The following is an 18,911-nucleotide window of genomic DNA, read 5'->3' on the forward strand; positions in this document are numbered from 1 at the left end:
TTTTGTATTAATTGATTATATTAATCTACCATAGATGGAATACGACAAACTTGGTATAACTTTGATATTTTATAGTTAAATCATATACGTACGTACAAACAGCACGGGGTCCGCGATCTACCGTAGGTAGATTGCCTACGTGATAATATACTGCTGCGAATCAGAATTTTTATTCTGGGAATCGGAAAAGTTAAGATACATTTTGAAATACCATACACCGAATATTAAACAACGAATTGTACAAAGTTCGAGTCATATAGAGTTGGTACATTAAACGGGCAACGAAGTGCACGAGATCAGCTAGTAATATATAAAAGAATAAGGTGACTGACTGATCTATCAACACACATCCAAAACCCCTGGACGGATCTGGTTGACATTTGGCATACTGATAGCTATTATGACGTAAATGTCTGCTAAGAAAACAATTTTTTACATTCAACCACTAAAATGGAAAATAAGGGGGTTGTAAAATGTAAGAATACAACAGTGGCGCCATCTATCTAGCAAAATCAAATTTAAATATACAACATTTGCGCCAAAATACAAAACTTATACGAACTTGACATTTGGACTAGTGGTTTCTCTAATGATCTACATATTGTGCAATAAGAAAGGATTTTCCCGAATTCACGTATTAAAGAGATGGACAAGATCTTGAAATTCACGGTAGAAATTGAAACTATTTTTTTTGTTTATAAATGGTTGTCATTGGTTGCAGATTATAACAGTAATAGTAGAAATTAGTATTATTATTATTTATTTATTTTGTTTATAAATGGTTACCATTGATTGCTCGGTCATATCAGATCAGGGGCGTCATTTGGGGGGGGGGGGCAGGGTGTGCAATGGCACCACTTACTTAAAAAATGTTAACAATTGGCCTGCCATTAATACTCCAATGCGTCGTCATAATTAACTTATACATGTTTTCATATATAGGTAATAATATAATATATATATATTTTAAGTTTTTGTATATGTACAGTAATGACATTAGCTGGTTGCTTTAACTGCTTATAAACTTTTAATTCTTTGAATTGCTAGCTATTTAAAAGTTGCATTAGTCGTTATGAGTTTTAATTAGAATTATAAAAGGGAAGGAAAGAATATTTACATAGGTTTGCATAGGTTTCCTACATTTATATATATATAAATATATATTTTTTTTAATGGCCTGGTGAAATGTCAAAATTGGCCTGCCTAAAAGTTTGCACATCCAGAAAAAAAACTGAAATGACGCCCCTGTATCAGGTACCAAATTGTCACGCTTATAGCTTCAAATAAAGAAACTATATCTTAAAACTAAATGTATGTGTGTATACTGTATAGCTTAGGTATATACTCAAAATCTACTCAATTGAATTTGACGAAAATCTCAGAGATTGTTTTTAGAGATGTTAGAAAAGTTTAGAGAGTAGCTTAAACCATGTTCAAAAATATACCAAGTGCAGCTAAATCCAATCAGCGACTTACGGTTACCATCTAAGTCGAATTAATTTACAAAGCTAGGTATACTGACGCCAATTTTCCCGTGAATCGTTGTAAACTAAAACTGAGATACACCTATATAGCATATATAGACATATATAGTATATATGTATAGGATTTGCCACAAAAATACTGCACACGTACGAAGCCGTTAGCCGGTCTATACTCAATCGTAAACCGTGAAAATACCAAATATATATATAAAATGAATGCGTTTTTGAGTCCTTGAACTTATACTTATATTATTGTTATAATATTGCCAATGTGAAAAATCTCAATTCCACCTGAGGTGACTTTGACGGGAAAGACCAGGGGGCAGCTAGTATACAATATAATGTTTTTAAAATCCAGTTAACACTTTTATAAGATATTCACGTGATGGCTAAGCGCTAGTAAATGTCGTGAGAAAATAATAAATTTATTGAAAATAATGTACGTCAGAATACGTTTTAAATAAAAGCGATACACTTCAGATAAATGTTTGTTTGTTTTAATAGTTTAAATATGAAATATTATCAGCTATGGTTAAAAAAATTTAAATTAAGTAATTAATGATAAAAGTATATAGATAGTATTATTATAATTATGTATCATTTAAGAAATACAAATAAAAACTGATTAATTTATATTTTCTATGATAATACTTATTATAACTTATAAAATATCCTTTTTCTTATTTCCTCTATATTAAACTTAATGAGTAGGTACTACAGTCGAAAAGCTAAAATATTATGGCAATAATATTGTAATGTTATCATTTATGTTTATCATTATAGTACCTAATTTATATTTTGATGCAGAATAATAATTAATATTATTCGGTATTAGTAACCTACCTATCTATAGTTATGACCACAGTCCACTTGTTTAGTCATCACTGGTCACATAGTAACCTACCTACAATTTTCAGTGAGATGTATTAATCAACATTGGGAAAGAAATTGTTTTACTTTATTTAAGAGCAGCATTTCTGTTTTGTAATAGGCCATCATTAAGGCAAAAAGTGATCTCACATAAACAGATGGACTGTTTCTAATAATTTGATTGTCGTGTTACGTTTATTGAAAGGTAGGTTGGTAATAAATTATATTATAATTATCTAAAATGTTTTCATTATGTTCATAAGTTCTATAATATTAGGTTAGATATGTTTACCACGCTATTAAGTAGGTACCTATCTAGGTATCTGAATTATATTATAATATACGAAATCTTTAAACGATAAAATAAAATAATAAAGATTCGGTAAAAAACATTTACAAATAAAAATGTTTACTTATAACTTTATGTTATAATTTCAATATAAAATGTCGTGCATTACTTGAACTAAATTAGATGTATAGTGTTACTGAAATTATATGCAATAATAATTTATATTTTATATTTTTATGTACCTACCAAGAAATACTTATATTTGTATAATTAGTTAGACCAGCTATGAACAATAGGTTCATTACCTATAATATATTTTATATATGTATAGGTACCTAGTTTTAACATTGGCAAATATATAAATTTTGTTTTATAATAGGTTACGTATTGCATGTTATATTTTTACAAGAACCGATAAGAATAAATCCAACAGTTTAATATCATAATAACATAAAATATTATCTTTCCATATATCATAGTTAATATACCTAATAATAAATTATATTTTATTAATTTCCGTAATCGTCATATTTAGTATTACTAATATCGAATGACTTGATTATATTGGCTAATAAATTAAAAACTCGTGCATTTCAATGTGTTATTATGATAAAAAAAATATTTAGGAATTAATAAATGTATAATAATTGATATTATAGGTAGGTACCTGCATATTAAACACGCCTGTATTTTTTAAATAAACATTTATACATTTTTTTATTATATATTAGATAAAAATATAGATTAAAAATGTCTTGTAAATTATATTTTTAAATTGAAATACATATTAATTAATACACTTAATTTAATCTAAACAAAAAAAATTGGTTTGCATACGAATAAAATAATGGACATAAATTGTATTGACTGGGTTCATATATTTAATTGATTCTATACGTCATCCACTTTTCCACTGGTTTAGTATACTTGAACAAACGTCAAACATCAATGTGTACTTAAATATTTAATCAATGACCCCTATTGAATAAATCCTTTAAAACCAATAACAATTAATGTGTGACAATATTACAATAATAATATAAGTACACAAGATAATATTTTATCAAAATAATTATTAAAATATATTACCTAGGTAGCTAATTAATAATGATAATTAATCTTTATGTGATCAAGTAAATAACATATTATTGCAGTTAGGACCAAGTATTTATGCACGTATAAAGCTATATCTTACGATGTAAATGTAATGAGAGATTTTTTTTTAACCATTATCTATTTATCAAACTCGTCAAAAAAAGTGTTATGTAAGCCTACGTATAATATAATAGACACACTTGATTAACCTACTCGATAACGTCATGACGTGGTATCAATTGTTTTACATACCTACCTACCTACCTACCTACTTGTAGATTAGTTAAAAATGAAATCTTTAATGTATGTTTTAGTACTTAGTAGACAATTATTGACGCTAAAAGGGTTCGCTTTGTTGACAGAATGCGTAGTGTTGCATTACATCAAACCAAACTATTTGAAACGCTGTCATAAACAGAATTAAACACGCGCTATAAATAATATTATTAATCATTTAGAAAAAAAACTCGCACGCCTGGAAAGATTGCACAGATAATATGTTCTTTGAAGACATGCACAGTTCGTGTATAACAGATAGGTATAATATAAGTACGTCGTATAATGCGAAAACTGTAGAAAAAAAATATATAATATAATACATTACAGTATATCAGTTGGTAAACAATCAAAGTCGACAATTTTATTGTTAATAACCCGGGTACACATACCTACTATATTGTGATTACTTACTATAATAATAATAATATTATAGATAGGAATCTATCTAGTTTTTTCGAGTCACTCGTAATCAATTGCAACGCGCAAAAGAGTGGAAAAATAACTGAATAATATACTTAATGATAATAGTTATAATAATATTTTGTTATTGAACGACCAATACGCAATAAACCTATAACAGTGTCATAATAATATTTTAATATCATTGATGAGTGCGCAGTGTGTCTATTTACTATATTTAGGTATCGTCCAGTCGACGAATAGTTAAACGAAAACGGCGTAAAATCGGTGCTGCGCAATGTAGGAGCAGTCCTGCGGGACACGGAGTCTCCCGTGAGGATTTATTTCCCTATATATCGAGAATAGTAAGTTGACAAGTTGTAGTGGTGGGTCATAATAAAACAATATATTATTAAAGTCGTGCTCGGTCGTATTTACACATACATAAAAATACATTAGAAAATATAATAATAATAATATGTTCGCGGGACACCCTTTGCTTACGACGTATTCCGTTCGGCGCGCAGGCTGTAACGCACACGACGTGTACCTATATTTATATTTACGAATATATATACGAGCCAAGTAATAATAATAATAACTTATTTAGCAAAAACAAAATAGTAAACATAATATAAATAATAACAATTAACAAATACGAATAACCATTTTTTTGCTACTCCCCTCTAATGTTGCTTGAGGCGGGTGTATCTACATAAGTCCTCGTAATAATTAATAGGTAAACTGTAAAATATACCCACAACATTTTTATGTTTTAAATTTTAATATGTATACTTGCTAATAAGTAATTACTATTTACAATAAAACTTTTCAAATCGAATATTGCTTATGTTCCTAATATAATTATTTTAGATTTGTTTATAAAATAAATAGGTAGTAAATTAGATAATTTAGGTTACTGCAGGTTAATCGCAAAAGACGGTGACGACCGATTTACGGCGCAATTTATGATATTATGTGCTAGGTTCAGGGACGGATCCAGGGGGGGGGGGCTAGGAGCCCAGGCCCCCCCCAGACATATTTTAGACATATTTTTTTATAATTCTACAGATCCTAAAACTTACTATATTACTATATTTCAAATCACATAATATATGTCTGGTAATATAATATATTATTATACGTAATATCTACTATTTATTAAGAATAAAGGATAATAATTTATTATAATTGTATTTGTGTTGTAAAAAAATTGTTGCCCCCCCCCCCCCAGATCTTTGCTCTGGATCCTTGCCTGGCTAGGTTAAATGTCGTATCAAATGAAGAAAAAAGCGGACCAAAGTTATGATTGAAAAATCTCCGAAACGACGAACGTGTCGGAACTCATTTCGATTCAATGTCACGTGTGTGTGTATAATGAATTATAATATTATTATTATTATGATATATTATAGCTGGAAGAGTAATAATAGTAATAATAATGATAATAATAACATAAACAAGAACTAGAGACAATGATAAACACGACGCTCGCAGTAGCATTACAATTTTATTATTGCTTGTTAATAATAATCGACTGTAAATAATACGATTTAGGTAGGAATAGACGTGTTGGTCGCAGTGGTCATATACGAGCCGCGAGTGCGCCGCCGCCGGTACAGCTGCAATCGTTGTATATCGGACTAAACGCCGATAATAATAATATTATAATAATATCGTCGAGTGCGACAACGTGCCGGTACGCGGACGCGATTAGATCTGTCGGGCGCCCGCGGTCGCCTTATCTCGCGGCCACTATAGTGTCTGCGAGTGTGCGTGTGTGTGCGCGGCGCGATATACCTACACTCGCACAAATAGACCCACACACGCGCAGGCAGTGTCTGTTCGGCGGCGCGCGTTCAACGTCTGTCGTGTGGTTGCGCAGCAGGCTAGCTGTAGCGAACGGGTCGTGGTCGCGGTGGTGCCGGGCCGTGTCCGAGGAATACAAGACGACATCAACAACAACAACGACGACGACAACGATACAATACAGCTGATACACGATATTTACATATTATAGACGTGCAGTGTTGTGACGGTGCTCTCGATGGCGACGGAGGCGGAGAGGACGGCGGACGAAAACGCTTCATCCGCGGTGCTGGCGAAAATATTAGCCATGACGTTCCTGGGTGTGTCTTCGTTTGTGGCCGGCAGTACTCCAGTGTGCGTGTTCGAGCGGTTGGGCATCCGGCGACGAGCCCGGGGAGCCGCGAACACCGCGCTCCGGTTGATACTCAACTTTGGCGGCGGCGTGCTGCTATGCACAACGTTTTTGCACCTGTTGCCAGAGGTCCGGGAGGGCGTCGAGCGGCTGACCGACGACGGGACACTTGACTCGAAATCCCCCTTGGCCGGTCTGCTCGCCGAGCTCGTCATGTGCGCGGGCTTCTTCTTCATGTACTCGATCGAGGAGCTGGTGCACGGGTTCGCGGGCGGCGACTGTCACGCGCACCACAGCCACAGCGGCAGCGGCCACAGCACCGCAGACCGCGGCGGCGGCGGCAGCAGCGGTGACGTCGCGGTGTCGCAACAGCGCCGGAACGATGCGGCGACCGCGGCCGGCTATCCGAACGCCGCCGGGTATGACAAGGTGGACGCGGCCGGCCGGGTGGCCAACTACAACTCTTGCATGTCCACTGTCGAGCTGGCCAAAAAACCTGGGCCGACCGTCAAGAACCCGGTGCCGGTCGAAGAGTCGTCATCGCCGTCCGAGTCGGTCCTCCGCGGGTTCTTGGTCGTTGGCGCGCTCAGCATACACGAACTGTTCGAGGGCCTGGCAGTCGGTCTGGAGAAAAATCCCACGCAGGTCAGTCGCTCCATTTTATAATAGATCTTACAATTTTAAACGGAATATATTATATTATAAATCTTTAAGTACATCCGGTGACTATGTAAGATCATTTTTAAAAGTATTCAATTGTAGGTACCTACTGAGGCTGATACGCAGATACTTGCAGCTTTGAAAAATATTTGGAATACATATGCGTATATCAATAATCCGTAAAAAGGCATTTTTAGATAGGTACATGCCTACAAATACTAGAGACATGTTTTTTATACATTTTTTTTACCATTTAAATAACTTTAATTTTTAAACATTCAATTTGTTAAAAATTGTAAAAGTACCGCATCATGGTTTGGTGAAACTATACTTGTCCATCCGTTTTCCTTCTTCAAAAGTTCGTGTTAATCTCTATACGATTGGGTAAAATACTTTTAAAAAGTATTTGGAATAAATACTCGAATATTTATGAAAGTAATAGTATTCAGAATATGTATTCAAATACCTTTTAATTTTTGTTTTAAATATTAAACCAAAGATACTATTCTTCGGGAACATTTTCACCCATATATAATTTAATATACTTTAAGTTGTTGATACTTGATTTGAAATTTTAAAACATGTATAATATTGTAAAAATATCCAGAAAAATAAGAAAACAACTATTATTGTAACTAATGAGTATTTTTTTATAGGAAGAAAAATACTTTTAAAAAAGACCTATTCTAAATATAGTTATACAGAATACTGTAAGAAAAAGTATTTAAAAAGTATTCCAAATTCTGTATTTGGAATACTTTCTTCAGAATACTACCCAAGACTGGGTATTTGGAATTAAATGGATGATTTTTGCCTCTTAAAATAATAATTTGTAAATTTAAAACTATAGAGTTACCTATAGAGGTACATGAAAATAAATCTACTGGCCAAATTGTATTGTTTTATATAAACTATAATATTTTATGACTTATATAATAAGCACATGTCCATTTATCGTTTTTTCTAATGTGATCATTGATTTACTGATTTTTTACTTTGAAAAATTATTTAGAATACTGTCCACTTATAGAGTACTTTTTTCAAAAGTATTTAACATTTGTAAATAAGTAGGTAGGTACTTAAAAAGTATTCTTATAGTATTGCTCAAGTACTTTTCAAGCCTGGTAGTTTGTATATCGAACACGTTCGGTGAGCGACCTTTTATCAACAATTGTGTGATAGATTATTTTATTTTCACGGTCATAGTAAAATCGATCTCAATGTTTTTCTTATATTATTGTATTATTTTCATTTTATGTATACGTATACTTAAGTAAAAGTATTAATAGTATTCAGTGTGTCAGTTTTCATACCAATACGAATTTTAATAAAATTGGTGTTCAATACGATAGTACTCATATATTATAAATATATTCCGAGAACAAAAGTTAAATTTAATTTTAATTTGGGTAAGTATTAGTATTGTTGTTAAAGATTATTTTTTTAAATAAAATACATGATCTTAAAAATAAAACTGGTTCAATGTTTCATTATATTGTATTATAATTTATATGTACCTCACGATTATCTATCAAATATAGTTATATATTATACTAAATGCACTTTATCTACACAAACATTAATCTACGGTTGATTAGAAAACAACAGTACGTTGTACGAAATAAACATAATTAACAGTATTAAACAATATCGTTACAATTTAAATTAATTTTTCTTATGTAGGTAGCTCGTGGCATTTACAAAATATATATTATTACCTATTCAAAATTTAATCAAGTTTTAGATGAAATATTTAGATTGTATTGTTTAGCTGTATAGTCATATAATACCTGTATAGAAATATAAAAGGAATAATAATTATTTGATCACCTTATCCAAGCCATAAACGCATTTACAGTAAATATAAAATTGTTAAAAAATGGAGGTTAAAGTTTATTTTACACGTTCTAGAATACTTTTATTATAATCGATACATTTGTTTTGGTAGAATTAAATTAGGCTGAAGTAAGTAGTTATAATAATGAAAACAGTTTCTAAGAACAGCTGTCAGCTGGTTTATCTAAAAGTGGAAAAGTTGGTCTAATAACGTATGTAGGTATCAGTATTGCACAAATACTTTTTCAATGATACGTCGATACCTACTCGTGGTTTTAGGTATACTTAAATAGTATAAGATTTATAGTAAATTATTTATTCAGTGTTTAATCTATAGGGAAAATCTAATTTAATTTTTAGACCTATGATTAAAAGTTCTGCAAAACTCCTAACTAGTCATAATATCTTTAGACTTATGAATTATGACTATCGTTTATTAAGACTTGTTTTTCCTGATCCGTTTAATGCTAGTCTAAGCTAATCATAATTACGGTTGTTATTTTAATAAATTATTTGTATAAAGATAATGACAAAAAACATCAATGTTATTTACTCTTCATTTTTTTAAATAAAACCGACTTTATAATAACAAAAAAAAATAGTACATCCCTTTTTTGTAAGATTAACTACGTAACTTTTAAGAATTAAAAATGCATAATCATCCGATTATGATAACATTTCCCAAGTATATTTAGTTACAATAGTATTCATTTATTTAATAAAAATAAAAACTTAAGTATTTTATAAATATTTGAAGTTTTAACTACAATATCTAATATTATAATATTTGACTACCCATTTTTAGGGTTCTTTACGGTAAAACAGGACCCTATTTCTAAAGCTCCGCTGTCCGTCCGTCCGTCTGTCACCAGGCTGTATCTCGTTAACCATGAAAGTTAGAAAGTTGAAATTTTCATAGATTATGTATTTCTGTTGCCGCTATAACAACACATACTAAAAATCCTAAAATATATATAATGTATTAAAAATATAATATAAGTAATATATATAATATAAGCAGTGTTGCCGACATGTTTATAGATGATAGTACGGAACCCTTTGTGTGCGAGTCCGATTTGCACTTGGCTGGTTTTTCTATATATTTATATATAAGAGCCAAATTTAAATATAACACTTGTGCTTATGGAAAATCGTTAATATATAATATTAATGATTATAATTGATTTAAATCATTATATTATATATTTTATATTATAATCTTTATACCGGTAACCCGGTCCAGTATATATTCAACAAAATAACAATGCAAGTGCGTACTTTATAATTATTTTATTATAGGTATTTAAAGTTTAAACTTAAAAGTGTACGATTATAATATTTAAAACATGTTGAAACTTGAATAAAAAGTGAAAAATGTGTATTAAACCATCTTGTAAAATATTACTGTTTCTAGATAAAAAAAAAAAAAAACGCTCCACTTTAATGTTTATCTTTAAGAGTGTATTATTATAAAACAATGCTTTATAATGGTATCGTATATTTTAAAATATTAAAAACTATGCTACAAACATACTGTTGCTTGATATGTGAGACCCCGACCTGCTCGATATTTCAAGAGGCCTCTTAGATGTACGCCCATGAAATAAGCTCCACGATGTTAATGAATTTATTCCTAATCAAATTACACTATGCTCGATTTTCTCAATCAAAGTACCTATACTGAAAATTGTTTTTGTATTTTTTAATTTCAAACAGGATTTTATTTTCAAAACACTCCAAGCATAATTTATTTAGGATTTAGGGTAGAACGTTGGAAACTCCACATTTGACAGCTCTAATAGTTCCATAATAAATAATAATGTTTGTGATTTTTCGGTTTAAGTAGTTAGTAAACTTCTATTTTTCATTTTATGGATTTTTAATATTTGTGTAAAGGTTTTATAATATTATATATTATATAGGTACTATAAAGTATAAATAGTTTTTAGGTATAGGTATCTACATGGCACAAACAATTTGGTGATAATGTGATATTGATATCGGCTAACGTATGTTAGGTATCTCAGTATCTGTATAACAATACATGATATATAAGTTTTATCTTGTCTTGAAAGTAGTAAGCATTAACTCTTCACATCACCCCAACTATTATTATACAGTCAATTTTTTTAACTTAAATTCCGCGATTTAAGTATTATCTATTGACTATTCCGTATGAGATGTACCTGACAAATCCCATTCTATCCAAATGGATAGAATAAATATTTTAGCTATAAATATGTATTATAATTTTTAGGTATCTCTATACTATTGCTTGGCTCCCGTTAGGATATGACACTTAAAAAATATTATCATATAAATTATAAACTAAAGTTACCATTATACAATTGTTAATGGTAAAGTACCTAGTAAGTAGTTGATAATATTTTATTTGAATGAGTGGTTTGAGCTATGTATTTTTAGTTATAATATAAAAAGTACCTAGGTACGATAACGAGTAAATACTTAAAAATACAACCGCAATATTCCTGTGTCGCAAAAAATAATTATTATCATTTATTTCTAAAAAAACATTTTACAGTGATTGTTCATATATAATTATTTAAAAAAGATCATCAGAAGTACATCTATACGCGTGTGAACAACTGTTCAGATTGTTCAGAATACTACTGACTTTCATGTTATTGAAGGTTAGTTATACAAAACTATTATTGTTGTGTAGACTTATATTATAATCTCATATTTAGATCAAAACTGCTATATACTTAGTCAACCAGACAACCAGACAACCAATATTAAATATTATTGAATTATTTGTTCTATTTTTGTAAATTTAATTTAGATATATTATAACAGTACCAAGTACTGACCGAGGCCCAATAATAAATGAATATGTAATACATAAGAAGTGAACAATTTAACTTACGGGCGTTATAGTACAAAATCAAAGATTACATGAAAAACTCTCATATCCTGTAGAATAGTTGCATTTCGTTAATTTTTTTTTTATTTAAAATAGAGAAAATTTTGCAGATCGGGTCTAAGCCAGATTTTCAAAATGATAATTATAGTAGCTAAAATATGCATTTGAATAATGTATTTTCAAAAGTATTTTTCTACCACTATTTAAAGTAAAATGAAAATTCAACCTTTGATCTGACCTGAAAAATGTTCTTTTCTCTTTAATAAAAAAAATAAACGGAGTCCTTCTATTCTACAGACTGCTTTTAGAAAAAAAAGCCTGTACAAATGAGAAGAAAAATGTGCTTTTTGGGAAACTCCATAAACCTTTTCAAATCTGAGACTCAGTTTACCACTAAAAGAGTGTTTTGGACTCAATTTACCTAGCCTCCTTTGTATGTGTAGGACTCAGTTCCGGATCTAGGAAATTTGACGCCCGGGGCTAATAAAAATGCAGCGCACTTACGTAGGTGGAGGTTCGGGGTATGCCGGGTGTCAATAAAACAAAATATTTAAAGACAAATCAAGAAGTAACTGGGTACACTCTATAACTCACTTACCTACTTTACTCAGTACCTACCTTATTTTTTCTGTGAAGTCATTTTCGTTGATATAATATACCTTATCAACATTAGTTGATTATAGTTCATTATGGAAGAGCAATGTAGGAGAATCAACATAATCTGCCGGAAGTTTTCTAAAAAGTTTAAATTAGCAGTTTGTCTTCGATCTGAAATAGAATATAGGTTCAAAGCTTTTTTGGACAAGAGACTAGTCATGAGGAGGCAAGTCAATTTTGAGGATACCTATATGATAAAAACCGTTAGAATTTAACGTTTAACTCTTTCCAACGTTTGAGAGTCACTAGTGATAGATGGATTCCAAACGACAGAACCGTACTCAACTACAAAGGGTGAACTAATGAACCAAAAAGAGTTTTTAATAAAGAACCAAGAACTTTGAGCGCTTCACAGCGTGTTTTTTAATTTATAGAAGTCTTGGACATAAACAAAAAAATATAAACGAAGTATATAAAGTTACCCTTTATTTTCACAATAACTCATGTTCTGGCGGCTTTGATGTGGGCTCCTTTTTCACGCCTTCTCATGACGTAATTTATTTGTTATTGTTATCTAATTTACTAACTGTACACAGGTATTATAGTATAGACTCTATAGAGTATAGACTATGGACTATAGTATATAGATTGTCGAGACAATTTCAAAATAATATTAAAAAAATGAGTATTATTCATAAAAATATTTACCAATTGCCAAACACTAAATAATCGGACAAACATTTCAAATAGTTGTATGTCCTATGTCCCTATCTTAAAATTAATACTTACATGGACCGACTACAGTATATATTATATAATATAGAGATTCGTTGAAAGAATTAATTAAAAGTATTGACTTATAATAGACATAAAATACTTTCATTATAATATACTTGGAATAAACTTAAATGTAGGTTCACAAAATATAAAAAAATGTTACGCACTTGTATAATATTGTATAATATATTTAGTTAAACTAAGTTTTATGTATTTCATATTGCCTACAGATTATTTAAATAATATATAAAAAAACCTTTTAAATCCCAATGGATTATGAAGTCGCGTGGGTCATAATAAAAATTAATTTATAAATACAATGTGTACAATGTGCCTAAACAAAATGGATCCTGTGAGGATGGATCTTTGACCGTACTACCGCCGTAGACATGTTTATCTATTTACTTTCTTTTTGAAATTTCGTTTTAATTTTTCAATATAAAACTCGTTATATATTGTTCTACGTTTTTCAAAATGTTGTTTTAATAATGAATAGAAATCTTGTATTATTTTCTTTTATCTTCTTAATTTCTCCTTGTATATAGTTGCAATGCTCAACAACAGTATCAATAACCAGAAATCTTGACTACAAATATATATATATATATATATATTTATGCCTACAGTTAAATAAAATAATAGATTTATCGAATTTTACTAATTTAGAATTTAAGAAACAACATTATTTTTATCCTTTCTAGAATATTTCATAGATATTAAATATATTTTCTCAATTGTAAATGTGTTTTATATAATGTTAGTGGTACATAATACCTATACTATTAAGCGCTGAATAGTTACAAAAGCATAGCATAAAACTGCAACTGTATTATAAATTTACCATTTACTCCTTACCATGTACTCAATTATTAGGTATTGTATATTTTATACAGATGTTAATAATATACTTTTAATTTCCGTTTTACAGGTTTGGTCGCTTACTGTGGCCGTTGCATGCCATAAGTTGGTCATCGCATTTTACGTCGGATTACAGATGCTTTCGGACAGGACGAAGCCATTGCTAGCACACTGTTCAATATTGCTTTTTGCTGTCACGTCTCCGATAGGTATTGGTATTGGCACTCTGGTCAGCAATCTTGAAGAAACAAACACTGTGGTCCTATTTTCAGTCGTTCTACAAGGATTAGCTACCGGCACATTGATGTATGTGGTGTTTTTTGAAGTGCTCAAACCGTCTGTTGGAAATTTACAAATTAAACAAAGAATATTACGACTAATATTTATTGCTATTGGTTTTGTATCAATGCTTTCCATTCAATTGCTTATAACCGAATCCGAATAATATTTTCTCAACTAATTTACATAGACCTGAACGAATTTATCCTATTGTGTTAGATAGTTGTATATGACTATTTTATATCAATTTGTCAATTTACCTACCTACCTTACGATTACCAAGTGGACGCATGATATGTGTATTACTATATATCATATAATTTATTCATAACACTAAATATATTATATGATAAACAAATATTAATATATTATATTATACATCATAAAGAGTAGTAAAATGTGAATATATCAAGAAACCTATTGCTAAAAATAGTCGTAATGAAATAATAAGTCAAGTCTTATTATTACAATTTACAGAATAAAAATATACCTATAACACATTAACACGTTATATATAAAATTGTAAAAGATTACTTTACTACAGAAAGATTGAAACTTGAAACTATTATTGACTAATTAAACTGTCTTGATTAAATATGTATTTAATAGGTATTCAAATGATATTGCCAATAGGATCAAAATCATATCTTATCACTTGGACGTATATAATTACGTTAAAACAGTTAATATATTTTATCACTTAGGTATCCAATTCTTCAGATTGGTTCACATTTATATTCCATACGTGTTTTCATTGCTTATAAAATTCAAATAAAATTACAAAATATCAAAAATACGTTAATCGTAGGTATTTTATTTTTTACTATGTTTTTTACTCATATTCTTCTATTTATTGGTCTTTGCATTGGTCAGCGTGCCTAAGTAGCAGACAACAGTTAGTCATCATAAACCCTCTTCTTAGGGAGGATTGTTTTATCTCCAAGTGACTAAGTAGGTAATGGGTGAATTATAAACGCAGTTCGATAAATAACAAAGTATCAAAGTAAAAAATTATTAAAATTAAAGGAACAAACATTACGAATAACGAAATATATTTTCGAAAATATTTACAATGACTTGTGACGTATTATTTAAAATAAATACATTTTTTTTTTTGTTTTGTTTAATTGTAATCAATAAGAAGTTGTTACCTATACAGTCTATACGCTATATTGGTATATATAGGATATAACCTATATAAGTAATATGTTTTTAATTAAGCACTATAAAGTTAAGTATTTACTAAATTATTAATTTAGATTACCTACCTAATGACTAATATATATTTTAATTTAGATTATATTCATATATTTTATAATTTTTTTAAATGGTCAATTTGATATTTTAAAAAATATTTAACATTTTTAAACATAAAAACGTCTGTACCTACTGTGAGTTTTGTATAAACACGATACTAAACAAATCTATATAGATACAAGGACCTATATAAAACATAAGTGTATTGCAATAGTGATTTTATACTTATATGTATTATTCTATTACAAATTCACTGAGTAAATACCGAATTATATTGACTTATATTCATAGGACTATTTATTATTTAATAACAATAATTATAATATGACATGAGTGTTTTGTTTATAAAATGTATTATTTGGGACTGTGTACTCGGTAAAATATATAAACTAATTAAGTAAAAACTATGCAATACTAAACTAAACAGTAGGTAGTTAATAGCTTATAGTTTATACGCCGAGATAAGATAATATTGTATTATACTAATAATTACTAATTACATACATATGTAAAAGTTGATATTTGTGTTTTTATTTTAAATAAACGTTTGTTGATTTTTGGAAATTGCTTTAAATATTATACGACAAAATTATAAAATACCGAACCTAAAGGCTATAACAATAGGTTATAACTTATAGCCTATAGGTACTTTGTTTTTAAATTTATAGTAAGTATATATATAGTATATAACATAATCATAGTCATTAACAGCTATACCTAACCCAAAATCTAACTTTTATTTTTTAGACTTAAAATAATATATTCTGCAGGACATAATAATTTATATTTACTATGTTATGCATTAGTATGAAAAAGTTACGGAGACAACACATGTGACTATGCATGTACGACGCCCTTTTAATTATTGTTGTTATTTGATATTTAGATATATTATTTAGTAGGTAGTAAAAACATTTGAAGAACAACTACTACAAACACATGTCACGTATATTATCTTTATTTTAAAAATACCCATATTTGAACAAATATTGTCTAGGAGTGAAAAAATCATTAAAAAAAAGTAGGCAAGATAGATCCCTTATGGCCATATCTCACATAAATACATCATATTATTGCTGTATGTATAGTATACTAACTACCATATTATAATAGATAGTTAATATCTAGTTAGTATCTTAATATACTAATAAAAAATAACTACCTAGTACTAATAACTTTTTATTGTTAAAAAATATAATAAACCAATATAGTATACCTACACTATATAGTATACAATATTGTATACCTATACCTAATAATTGGTATACCTATTTGTACATCTTTAGGTTGGGCGTAACCGTTTTCCGCAAAATTGATCCTAGTCCGTTATCACCATGGCCATTTTCCACCAAAGGTTATATTCCGATTTCCGCCAAAAAAAATTAATACCTACATTTTTTTTGGAGAACCCCTGACCTGAATCCATCAATTCCCGTAAAATAATATTTTTGGGCCTCATACTTACATCTTCTACCGCTTTACGCTTACAAGCTGAATTGATAATTTGTCTGTCAATTAGACATCTATCGATAGCACTATGATCTGCTGCATGACTTCCTTCAACCTTCACTAGTACGTAATTTGTTTTTGTAAAAATTTTAGCAGTACATTTTTTCTCGTAGCACCTCCACCGAGTAATGCTGTCTTTACATGTATACGCATGTATAAATTTAAAATTTTTTTATGTAAGCATAATATTACCACGGTTACTGGTTATCACTTCAATATTCTCCGACATTATAGAAACTTTTTTAAATTTTATGTTAACGTTTTCATAGAACGCGGTTTCAACTTTCAGATGCAGACTGATGGGGAACAATAATCCGTCAATTATCCGCGGATATCGCTATAATCATAGCTATAATAATAGAGCGTACCTACATTGTAATCATTACTATTTGATGGATTCAGTTCAGGGGTTTTCAAAAAAAATGTATTAATTTTTTTGGCGGAAATCGGAATATAACCTTTGGCGGAAAACGGCCATGGTGATAACGGGCGAGGGTCATTTTGGCGGAAAACGGAAACCCCCATAAAAACAGTCCGATGGGTCCTTGTAGTAAATTTACTTTGGGTCTGTAAAAAATGTCTTAGTATTTGAGAATATACTCCATATAAATTCTATATTGGAAATAAAGTAAAACCAGTTAATATATCGAATGATTGAATTTTAGTTAAGTACGTATTTTTTTCTGGGCTAAATAAAACATTTTCTATTTGCCTGTTGGGGGCCCTTTTTTCCAAATCGCGGACGGGGCCTTGTCGAGCCAGTCCGATACTGCATGTATTGCACAGTGTAATTTATTATGAAGCTACCAGTAACATCTTCAAAAGTTTAAAAGTATATACAAATTACTAAAATAGTTTCTAAACCACTGCTTTTAGGAAAAAAAGCCTGTACAAATGAGAAGAAAAATGTGCTTTTTGGGAAACTCCATAAACCTTTTCAAATCTGGGACTCAGTTTACCACTAAAAGAGTGTTTCGGACTCAATTTACCTAGCCCCCTTTGTATGTGTAGGACTCAGTTCCGGATCTAGGAAATTTGACGCCCGGGGCTAATAAAAATGCAGCGCACTTACGTAGGTGGAGGTTCGGGGTATGCCGGGTGTCAATAAGACAAATCAAGAAGTAACTGGGTACACTCTATAACTCACTTACCTACTATACTCAGTACCTACCTTATACATAATTTAGAATTTTATCAGTGGGAGATTAATGATCCAATAGTCTAGTTTCATGACATATAATTTTCCACAGCGACATTTTTTGGATTATAATAATATGTACAACTGAAAAAAAAATCTAACAATAAAATGAACACAAATGAATTAATATTGGTCAAATTGTCAATATTTCATGATTATTATTTTATATAAGTACCTACCTATAATGGAATAAACCAAATATATTTATGTACTTGTTTATGTTTTTTGTTCAAAGCTCAAGGTTTGCTCAATTACTACCCGAACATTTCAAAAATAAGTAATGCCATTTTAGATTCTGAGCGGAGTGAGGAAGCTAGTGGTTTTACAATGGTGTTTATTTATTTACTTATTATTTTTTTTTTATCCTGTATACAAAATGTTTACCAGAAGGAGTCCTTTCGATTTCAACATAATATGGGTAGTACCTTATGTTTTAGCAAATTAGATCAAGTTGGTACTTTAGAGAGGTCGATTTTCTC

General features: G+C 30.0%; 1 protein-coding gene across 1 annotated transcript; it reads left to right on the plus strand.

Annotated features, from left to right (window-relative positions):
- The first annotated feature begins 6,006 nt into the window (after nt 1-6,006).
- Nucleotides 6,007-16,289, plus strand: LOC100168760 (zinc transporter ZIP1). Its single transcript, XM_029487423.1, has 2 exons — nt 6,007-7,222; nt 14,260-16,289. The coding sequence occupies exons 1-2, from the start codon at nt 6,464-6,466 to the stop codon at nt 14,632-14,634; spliced, it is 1,134 nt and encodes a 377-aa protein (XP_029343283.1). The 5' UTR covers nt 6,007-6,463; the 3' UTR covers nt 14,635-16,289.
- The last annotated feature ends 2,622 nt before the right edge of the window (nt 16,290-18,911 follow it).

Source organism: Acyrthosiphon pisum, chromosome A1, assembly GCF_005508785.2.
Source record: "Acyrthosiphon pisum isolate AL4f chromosome A1, pea_aphid_22Mar2018_4r6ur, whole genome shotgun sequence".
NCBI classification, from domain to species: Eukaryota; Metazoa; Arthropoda; class Insecta; order Hemiptera; family Aphididae; genus Acyrthosiphon; species Acyrthosiphon pisum.